Source organism: Neolamprologus brichardi, chromosome 3 (genome assembly GCF_056152115.1).
Source record: "Neolamprologus brichardi isolate AB-2024 chromosome 3, ASM5615211v1, whole genome shotgun sequence".
Lineage (NCBI taxonomy): Eukaryota > Metazoa > Chordata > Actinopteri > Cichliformes > Cichlidae > Neolamprologus > Neolamprologus brichardi.
The window spans coordinates 54,199,263-54,210,390 of record NC_142106.1 but is presented as its reverse complement, the minus strand read 5'-3'; the positions used below and the strand labels follow the sequence as shown (position 1 = coordinate 54,210,390).

At 42.4% G+C, this 11,128-nt stretch overlaps 1 protein-coding gene across 2 annotated transcripts in view; it reads left to right on the top strand.

Moving 5' to 3' along the window:
- The first annotated feature begins 1,707 nt into the window (after positions 1 to 1,707).
- The window catches only part of LOC148105852 (protein NLRC3-like), an 85,804-nt gene continuing 76,383 nt past the window's right edge, over positions 1,708 to 11,128 (top strand). Inside the window, exons 1-5 of one of the 2 annotated variants that reach the window (XM_087838957.1) lie at positions 1,708 to 1,838; positions 1,923 to 2,021; positions 2,881 to 2,982; positions 7,757 to 7,992; positions 8,109 to 9,936. In XM_087838957.1, the coding sequence (XP_087695083.1) occupies positions 1,750 to 1,838; positions 1,923 to 2,021; positions 2,881 to 2,982; positions 7,757 to 7,992; positions 8,109 to 9,936 (2,354 nt within the window). In that variant the 5' untranslated portion in view covers positions 1,708 to 1,749. Of the gene's footprint in view, positions 1,839 to 1,922; positions 2,022 to 2,880; positions 2,983 to 7,756; positions 7,993 to 8,108; positions 9,937 to 11,128 lie in introns of those variants that run through there. The other variant, XM_087838958.1, reaches the window with a different exon arrangement.

Genomic DNA, 11,128 nt, shown 5'->3' with positions numbered 1-11,128 from the left:
ATTGCCCAACCCTATCTGTCCTCTCAACGGGTTGTATGTTTTCAATGTTTCCTTATTATTTTGTCATAATTACTTCTATCCACAACAAATAAATCAAGCTGTAAGACAGCACCTGTGAAATGTGAAATATCTTAAATCTACTTCCTAAACCCCCTTTTTTACCCAGAATCCCAATTTAAACCACACTTCTGAATTTCTTTTCCAAATCTGGACTACTACACTTAGTCACAGACCTGACCACTTTATTCAATTATCCTGTCTGTTACCAAGCCTTTCTTCTCACACAGTCACAGTGTCTCTTTCAGTGCAAGCCTCACTCATCCAGTCAGACAGGAAACTCAAGTTCTTCTTTTTCTTTTCCTGTCCCCAGTCATTCAACTCATTTGCATACTGACTCATATCTCAAGAAGTTGCCGTGACAATGCATATTTAACCATTACCACATTATTGAATTATTTTTATTTTCTTTCTACAGTAATCACTTGTTTTGATCAATCTGTACAGGAGCACTCCTAATTCACTATTCTAAAAACTACGTTAAGCTTTAATCACTTTTTCCTTTTCACAAGAATCACTCTACTGTCATGAGCTTCCCTGAGTTATTCTTCAACATCAGGGTTTAAGTGTGTTAAATTCACACTATTTTAACACTGATGAAAGATAACAAGCTGATTTTCATTGCATGTGTGTTATTGTTTCTTAATATATGCACACTTGTGATACGTCATATCACTCACAGACCAAATACTGTTCCAATTCAAAGTACGCTATGTACGTTAAAAAGAGTTCAGGCGTCTGGATTTCTTTAAGTTAAACTTAAAGAAATCCAGACGCTTTTCTTGGACTGTTGGTTTCAGTGTTTAGTCTCATTCACACACTCCCTCAGACTCTTCACACACACTGATTTGCTGACATAAGCACACTCCTGTGTGCTTTCTTGGCTTCACACACACACTGAGGACCATCTACAGACTGTGAGCTCCGTCTTCTTTGTCTTTGGAGCCGAACTCTGACAAAGTTAGGAACAAAACTTTCTCCAGCGTGTGAACTTTCCTCCTAGACTCAGTCTGAGCAGTCAGACCACATATTTCTAAAGCAGCACATGAAGGTGTGGCTCACACACACACAGGTGAAGGAAACAGCTGCAGTATTAAAAACTGCTTCACTGTCTACAAATATATGAACTGAATGTTTCTTTCAGGCTGTAAAAACCTTATTTATCCTCCATTACAGTCCTGCATTCAGAGTATTACTTCTGTTATATTAGTACATGTATTTTATTCTGATGAACACATGAAACTCTGAGCTGGATTGAATCCATTGAATCAGAGTCCAGGACTCAGACTAAACACACTGAATGTGTCCTGAGCTCGGCCGCTGTTCCACAGTAACTGCTGTCAGAGTCACTGTTACTGAGTTAGCTTAGCTAGCAGAGCAGCTAGCAGTTAGAGTATGAACTCTGTAAGCAGTCAGCTCGGTCCTGGACATTGTTACTGACATAAAGCTGCTCTCTGCAGCCATGTTTGACCTGCTGCTTTGTAGGACTACAGTAATGGAGGATTTGGAGGCTGAACTCGGCTCTGTGACACTTTTTGTAGTGAACTGATGAAAGCTGCGTCTCAGATGGATGTTAGTCCAACACGTCAGACACGACCTCTGCAGCTCTCTGTTGATGTGCACATGAATGATTTGTGTTTCCTCTGCAGGTGAAGGTAGAAAGTGTGTGTGAGCTGATGTGAATTGAGCAGCATGGATCAGTGTGAGGACAGAGAGGAGGGAGTCCCTCCCTCTAAAACCACTCTGTGTGGGGAACATGAGAGCCAGACCAAAGCTCAGAGGTGAGATGACCATCTCTAACTGTCCATGACTCTTCTCCATGTCACAGCTCAGCACTCACATCACTGCTCCATCATTATTCACAGGGACCAGCCTGGACCTCCACCCAGCTCTGTGTCCTACGAAAGTAACTCAGTCAAAGGTGTCATTAAGAGATTTGAGCAAAGACAGTCAGCTGAGAAAAGGTAAGCTAAGACCTTACCAACTTAATATCAACTGATATGTGATGAGAATTTTACTGAAGATTTATAACTTTTTCAGGATCCATCAGAGACTCAAACCTGGACCTCCACCCAGCTCTGTGTCCTGTTTTTTTGTGATTTGATGTTTCCTGGTTTCTAAAATGCATCTCTGTAGCAGAGCAGTGTCTCCAAGGACACACAGGCTCAGCTGTAACTGTCAGTTTATCTGGTTTAAGACACATTTGGACACAATTGGCTGTTTTTAACTATTTATTTTAATCAGAGGTATAAATTTAGACCTCACACATCTGGATCCTAAACTATGATAGAAACAGCTGCTAGCAGTGGGTAGTTTGACTTTGATACGCTGCTCTAGAAAGCAAACAAAGGTTTGTGCAGCTCCTCTTCAGAAAAGTGTTCAGAGAGCAGCTGCTGTATTAGACAAAGGCTCGTCGTGTGAGCCCAGATGTGTGTAACAGCTGGATGAAGGAGAACCATCACAGTCACGTCTCCATCCCGCCTTTATTAATGAACTTCCTGTTGCTTGCAGATGACAGGAACACAAAGTGTTTGTGCCACGTGATGCTGCAGGATTTGTTAACATGTCCATGATGGTAACATCTCCTCGTCTAACTGCAAACACATGAGCGCTCCTAACGGCAGCTATCACAACCACACAGGCAGACTGTTTCTCACTGTTGCATTCAGGGACATTTGTTTTCCTGTAAAAAGCTGAACTCTAATCTAAGAGGACTGTTACTGACAGGAAACAGCTGCATTATCTGCAGTCTGTGTGATCACAGCTGCTTCAATCACTTTATCAGAGAATTGATCATTGAATAAAACATGTTTGTGTCTGCAGAGGTCAGAGGTCACAGTCTGCAGGATCCAGCTGTCCGTCTGTGAGGAGTGACTGGTCCAAACATTACCCTCCACACTTCAGTGGTGAACCTGGACCAATGAGGTCAGAGAACTGTGATGACTCCTTTACATGTTTGTGTTTTCCTGGATAAATATGACCAAAGATTCATTAAAAAGATAAAAAATATTAGACTTTGTCCTGTAGCGCTGTGTGGCAGGCAGGATTGGACCCAAACACAACAGGATGAAGTCAAAGAGGCAGCTTTATTTCAGCTGTTAACATGCAAACAGCAGAAATAAGAAAACATAACTGTAGGTTTGCAGTGAATGAAGCCTCAGCTCGTCGCTCCACTTTGTCCCTCTTTTCCTTCTCCAAACAGCCACATCAGGAGTCTTTGATGGAGTTTTAAAATATTTCATTACAAATGTCCAAAGATGGGTTCAGGATACCTGAATCCACAATTATTAAAGCTCAAATAGTTCACAGGGTTTGGACTTTGTTAGGTGACGAGAGAACATCAAAGTGTTTTTATCTTTAAACAGTATTTTTATCACTTCAGTTGCTCTCACAGCCCTGTTTGTTATTTTACCAGAGCTCTTATGTTTCACTCAGTGCTCCCACCAAACACCTTGGAGGACACATTAGTGTGATTTAGATTTCATTGGTGTAAACACCAGTCACACAAGCTAACCCATGGAGGCAGCAGCAGGCTTTGTGTTTGGTAAAGTCTGTTGACTTAAACTAAGAGAGTTTAGTTTGTTAGCACAAAGAGCTGTCAGCTAAAGCCCCGAATGCACTTTGAATACAGATGAACTGAGAAAAACACTTTAAATACAGCAAACAGTCAAACTTACATCTTTTTCTGCTGATCATCCACAGCAGTACATTTAGCATTCATGCTAGCAGCAGCCTTTTTTTTTAATTTTTATCTCCCTCGTGAGTTTCCACAACATTTTATTACCGTAGTTTACATTCACCCGAGGGCTCACCCCACCTCCACCTGCAGCATCATTTCAGACGTAGTGCAGAAGCTGCAGGCGCTCTCTCCTGACACACCAAACTTTATAATCGGGGATAATAATAATGTCTCTCTTAAATCAACTCTGGGTAATCTGTATCAATATGTATCCTGTCCTACCAGACGGGATAAAATGTTGGACCTTTGTTACGGATCGGTGAAAAATGCTTATAAATCCCTCCTGCTTCCTCTTCTGGGATCTTCTGACCATAACTGTGTGCATCTTCTGCCCATCTATAATCTCTTAAAACGAGAGAAGACAAAGACTAAGGATGTTGACATATGGTCAGAAGAATCTGTGCTTACATTGCAGGACTGTTTTAAGTGTACAGATTGGGAAGTTTTTATTCAGTCTTGTGGAGATGATCTCGACGCTTTGCTGGATGTTACTAGCTCTTATGCAGTATTTTGTAAAGATATGATTATACCCCGTAAGCGCGTTAAAGTCTACGCTAACAATAAGCAATGGGTCACTAAAAGCCTCAAATCCTGTTTAAGGAAAAAGAGATAGGCCTTTAAAGAGGGCGCTGTTACTGATTCCCAGACAGCCACCAAGGAACTGAAAATCGAGATCCTGAAAGCAAAACAGAGCTACAAAAACCTTATTGAAACCAAATTTGCTGCAAAAAATTTGGGGTCTGCCTGAACTTGTATGAAAACCATAGCAGGGTTTCAAAATCCCCAGAGCAGCAGTCAGATCATTTTAGATGATTTTAATTCAGACAGAGATTTTGCAAACTCTTTAAATATGTTTTATGCTCGTTTTAGTTCTTTTGATTTTAGCGAGGATATTTTGAAACTGAAACAGAAACTGAGAGATACTCAGCACTTTATCATTGAACTCAGTGATGTCAAAAAGGCCTTTCATACAGTCAGTGTGAACAAGAGCCAGGGTCCTGATAATATTAGTGGCCGCCTAATTAAATCTTGTGCTGACGAACTCAGTCCTATATTTCAGGTTATTTTTAATAAGTCCTTGCAAACACAACATGTGCCCTCTGTTTGGAAAGAAGCAGTCGTGGTTCCTGTCCCTAAATCTAGTCGTCCAAAAATTCTAAATGACTTCAGGCCTGTTGCCCTCACTTCAGTTGTAATGAAAGTCTTTGAAAAAATCATCAGAAATGTGATTATGAAAGAGACTGAACATCAGCTGGATCCAATGCAGTTTGCATACATGCCCAATAGAGGAGTGGAGGACGCAATTTTGACTTCATTAAATCAGATTCTTAAACATGTAGAGAGTAAAGGGACTTTTGCAAGACTTCTTTTCATTGATTTTTCTTCGGCTTTTAATACAATACAGCCCCATATTTTAATTAAAAGACTTTTAGAACAGTTTGAAATCAGGAAAAACCTGATGGGCTGGATTTTAGATTTTTTAACTGACAGGTCACAAAGAGTGAGAATAAATGGGATTCTGTCTGACCCAGTGTTCTCCTCCACAGGTTCTCCTCAAGGGTCCGTCTTATCTCCCTTATTATTCATTCTCTATACAAATATGTGTCAGAGCAGACATGAAAACAGGGTCATTATTAAATATGCTGAAAATGGGCACGCAGTCACTTTAATTAAAGGTCAGAAAATAGAGCAAGTACAATCATATAAATATCTTGGGACCATAATCAATGAAAAACGGAACTTTGATCAAAATTGCAAATCAGTTTGTAAAAAGGGTCACCAGCACCTTTATTGTCTTAGGAAACTTGCTCATTTCCACATTGACCAAAAAATTTTAACTTTGTTTTATCGTTCTTTTATTGAGTCTGTTTTATCCTTTTGTTTGGTGGCATGGTTTGGTCAGACCTCTGTCACAGAGAAAAACTTTCTAAATCAGATAGTGAGATGGTCCAGTCGTCTGATAGGTGAGCCACAGTCTTGTTTAGCCTCCCTGTACTCTAAGCAGGTACAGAGGATGGCTTTATCAATCCTTAAAAATGGTTCCCATCCTCTAAGGGGTGAATTTCAGCTTCTTCCCTCAAGACGGAGATTTCTATTTCCGAGATGCAGGACAAAGCGTTATAAAAATAGCTTTGTCCCCGTTGCTGTCACTGAATTAAATAAGAACTGTTTTTGATTCGAAATATTAAAATGATTATATATGTGCCACCGTGAGGTTTATATCTTTACTAGGTATGTGTGTTTTTAAAGGGATGCCAAATGCTGTCATTTTTTCTGTAAAGCAAATTTACCTTGCCTATGGGTATAAATAAAGTTACCTTGACCTACCTTGACCTTGCCTAGCACAAAGAGCTGTCAGCTAAAGCCCCGGATGCACTTTGAATACAGATGAACTGAGAAAAACACTTTAAATACAGCAAACAGTCAAACTGACAACATGTTTTTCTGCTGATCATCCACAGCAGTACATTTAGCATTCATGCTAGCAGCAGGCTATGACTGTCCACTCAGCACCAACACAGGTAGGAGTGAGCAGTGATGAAGCAGGACTGTGGGCAAGTTTGAGCTACAATCCTAGAGAAAATTCTCAGTTTCTCCAAAGAAAAGGGGAAAAATTCTTGGTGTTGTGAAGATGTGAGTTGGTCTTGTTGTCGTGGGGCTGGAAGGATGCTGGCAGTGAGAGGCTTTTCATACAGTGTTCAGTAACAGAATGAGAAGAAAGCCACTGCACATAAACAAGGTGCTCGTAGTGTTTGTTTACTGTGTTTGTGCCACAATGTCAGATCAGTTGTAGATTCACATGCAGACTTGTCCAGTGAAACCAGTGCAAGTACTGCAGTACAGAGCAAAGACTAAGCAAACCAGGAGAGCTCTCCAACTTTCTGAAAGTATCAGGATACTTGGGTGATAAGAAAAAGTGGATCATGCAACAATGTCCCTCAGCACACAAAACCATCAAAGCAGAATAAATATAATGTTTTAGAAAGGCCGATCAAACACTTACAGGGACCTGAAGAGAGAGAACCAACAAAATGTCATGGCTAACAGAGGAACTCAAGCACAGACTGAGTTCTGACAAACAAAAAGGTGACAGTTTATTTACCAAAGGGGTGAACCACAGTGCTCTATATATGTACAGTGAGTTGGGGAGGGGGTCCAGGGCTCCAGGGAAAAGAGGGAAGGGAGTCCACACTCACTCCTCTTCAGTCACTCTTGTCCTGCTCTCCACTCACACAGCCACACACGGGAATCACAGGTAAGCGTCTGTAACCAGGTCTGGGGAAACATATACTCAAAGTATACACAAAGTTAACCCAACTGGTGAATTTAGAGAAAGATTTCTTAGCAAGGAGCTGAGATCATGAACACAGGAGGGTCAATGTCCCAGCGACAAACTGCTCCATGCCGCAGCGTTAAATGGTTACCGGTAAGCCCAGGTGAATCAGCAACAGGTGGTGTAATCATCATAACTGTGTGGATCAAGAGCGAGAGGCCAATACAAGCTCCAGGAGAGAGCAAAACATAAAACCTGAAAAGCCATCATGAGCCAGTCAGAGAGACACAGAGTTTTATACTAGAAGAGAAACCTGCTCATCTTCATCATGTTTGTTTAAATAGAGAAAATCAGAAGTCTCTGTGTGTCAGACCACGGCTCTACACGGACACTTCTAAGATGCTTCAGAGTGAACTGACCCAGATAATCTGCACACAGCAGCTGTAAAACAGTGAAAGTCATAACTGTCTCTCTCTGATGGAAAGCTTTTATTGTGAAGTCAGGAAGTCTGCAGGAAGTGTTGAGTTTGTATTCATCATTCAGTGTTTAATGAGACAGGCAGACAGGAAGAGCAGCTCATTAGTGTTGATGAAATCAAAGGAACTGTGAGGAACTGCAGTTTGGTCAAATCTGGATGTTTTTCACTGACAGTAAATGTTTTTAGTGATAAAGAAATGTGTTCACAGAGAGAGGAAGAGGAGTGGTGTTTGTGAGGAGGAGCAGCTCTCCTGCTGTGCTTTGTGTATGGACGTCCTGAAGGATCCAGTCTCTACGAGCTGTGGACACTGGTTCTGCAGACAGTGCATCTCCTCATACTGGGACCAGTCTGCTTCATCAGGAGACTCGTCCTGCCCCCAGTGTGGAGAAAGATCCAGAAGCAGAGCTGGACTGCAGACAGCCAGTCAGAGCAGCTGTGTACAAAGTAAGACTGAACATCTGTCTGCTGATGGACTCATTTCTGAAAACTGGACTTCTTGTGTTGTTCAGACATTGAAGAGTTTTCTTTCTCTTTAGTCTCATTGTTTTTCTTTCTTTCAGCAGATGTTGGTCTGCAGGAGGTTTTAGATAAACATAAGATCAGTCTGAGGAGGAGATGTGAACGTGTGACTGAAGGAAGTGATGAAACAGGAAGTAGAACCCTCCTCAACATGATCTACACTGAGCTCTACATCACAGAGGGACAGAGTGAAGAGGTTCATACCCAACATGAGGTGAGGCAGCTGGAGACAGCTTCCAAGATGGACGCCCTCCATGACGCTCCAATCAGGTGCCAGGACATCTTTAAAGCCTTACCTGACCAACAGAGACCCATCAGAGTGGTTCTGACCAACGGCGTGGCTGGTGTTGGAAAAACCTTCTCAGTGCAGAAGTTCACTCTGGACTGGGCAGAGGGCTTGGAGAACCAACATGTCAGTGTGGTGGTTCTGCTTTCATTCAGGGAGCTGAACCTGATCAGAGATGAGCAGTACAGTCTTCTGGAGCTGCTCCATGTTTTCTATCCAACATTACAGAAGGTCACAGCAGAGAAGCTGGCTGTCTCTCAGCTTTTGTTCATCTTTGACGGCCTGGATGAAAGCAGACTTTCATTGGATTTCACCAACAGGAAGCTGCTGTCTGATGTCACACAGAAGTCATCAGTCAGCCAGCTGCTGACAAACCTCATCCAGGGGAATCTGCTTCCCTCGGCTCTCGTCTGGATAACTTCCCGACCTGCAGCAGCCAATCAGATCCCTCCTACATGTGTTGACAGGCTAACAGAAGTACGAGGCTTCACTGACGCCCAGAAGGAGGAGTACTTCAGGAGGAGATTCAGTGATGAAGAGCTGTCCAGCAGAATCATCTCCCACATGAAGACATCCAGGAGCCTCCACATCATGTGTAGTATCCCAGTCTTCTGCTGGATCACTGCTACAGTTCTGGAGCACATGTTGACTACAGAGCAGAGAGGAGAGCTGCCCAAGACCCTGACTGACATGTACTCACACTTCCTGCTGGTTCAGACAAAGAGGAAGAAGAACAAGTACCATGAGGGACATGAGACGAGTCCACAGGAGCTGACGGAAGCTGACAGGGAAGTTCTTCTGAAGCTGGGGAGGCTGGCGTTTGAACATCTGGAGAAAGTAAACATCATGTTCTACCAAGAAGACCTGGAGCAGTGTGGTCTGGATGTGACAGAGGCCTCGGTGTACTCAGGAGTTTGTACAGAGATCTTCAAAAGAGAGTGTGTGATCTTCCAGAAACCAGTCTACTGCTTTGTTCATCTGAGCATTCAGGAGTTTCTGGCTGCTGTCTACATGTTCCACTGTCACACCAACAGGAAGACAAAGGTGCTGAGGGACTTCCTTAAACCAAAATCTTTAATCAAGATGATTTCCAGTGTTTTTGATAACATAGATCTCCAATCACTTGATGTATTTCTGAGGAGAGTCATGGGGAAATCCCTCCAGAGTAAAAATGGCCACCTGGACCTGTTTGTTCGCTTCCTTCATGGCCTCTGTCTGGAGTCCAACCAGAGACTCTTAGTAGGTCTGCTGGGTCAGACAGAGAACGGTCCAGGAACCATCCAGAGTGTCATCAACAACCTGAAGGAGATGAACAGTGATGAAATCTCTCCTGACAGAAGCATCAACATCTTCCACTGTCTGATGGAGATGAACCACCTCTCATTATTTCAGGAGATCCAAAAGTTCCTGAAGTCAGAGAACAGATCAGAGAAGGAACTATCTGAGATCCACTGCTCAGCTCTGGCCTTCATGCTGCAGATGTCAGAGAAGGTTCTGGATGAGTTTGACCTGCGGAAGTACAACACATCAGAGCCGGGACGACTGAGACTGATTCCAGCTGTGAGGAACTGCAGAAAGGCTGGGTGAGTCCAGATGTGATCATTAACATCATTGATCAGTGTAGGTTAGTAGTTTAATGTTGAAAATAAAATTATATTGTAACCACAAAGTGTTTGTGTCCGTACGCTGCAACCTTCCACACCATTCCTTTATTGTACAGACTCAGCAGCAGCTCCATGGATCCCAAATCCAAGAGTGGAGAACAGATTTGAAGTGTGTCACATCCATGCAGTCACAGCTGTTTCCACCATGTTTCCACTGATATTAATGCTGTTCAATGACACGTTTCATATCAGTGAATATGTTCTTTAGGACATCCACTGACATGTTTAAGTGTCCTGCTGGAAATCACTCAAATCATCCATGAAATCCATGAAAAATCCTTTTAGTGTTTCTAACTTTACCCTCTGTCCTCTCTCTCTCTCCATCCTCCTCACTGCTTCTTTCACTGATGATCACACAAACATCGTATTCAGCTACAAAATAACACAATAATATCATCTGATGATCATTATTATAAGAGCAGGATCCATATTTGATATCAGAGTAACACACTGCTTGGTTATGTGCAGTCATCATCAGTGACTGTGGGTCAAACAGAAGCTCTCTGATTGGTTGCTGACCTTGGTCACCTGTTTGTGTTTGCTCTCTCTTTGCTGTCTCCATCCTCTCTCTCCTTTCTCTCCCTCTCTGTCTTTGTACCGTCACTCAGGTCCAATGGAAACAGTGACATTTACAAACCAATCAAAGACAAACTGATCCATGTCAGGTTATAACAATATTCAAAGTGAATACAGGCTGCTGCTGGACACAGACAGGTAACATAATTTTGACTTGCTGTCACCTGGATCTGGACTCATAAACACTGAAGCCCTGAACAGGAATACAAATCATTTTCTGCCAACTAGCGACACACCAGCAGATAATGGTTCAGAAAGCTAAAATGAACCAATCATTTCTGTGTTTAGTTCCCCTGAAATCAGATCTGATATCAGCAGCTCTGAGTTCATTCATCATTATTGTCCAGTGATGAGATTTCTGCTCCGTTTGGTAACAGTCAGCAGGTTTTTCCTGCGTGTGGACGTGAACAGTCGTACCTGACAGCAGGTAGCAAACAGAGATCATCTTTCCAGCTGGAACTCTTCACTGAGCTGAACTCATTCAAAATGTTCTGGAGTCAAAACAGGAAACAGTCCAAATGTGTGTCTTCACTCT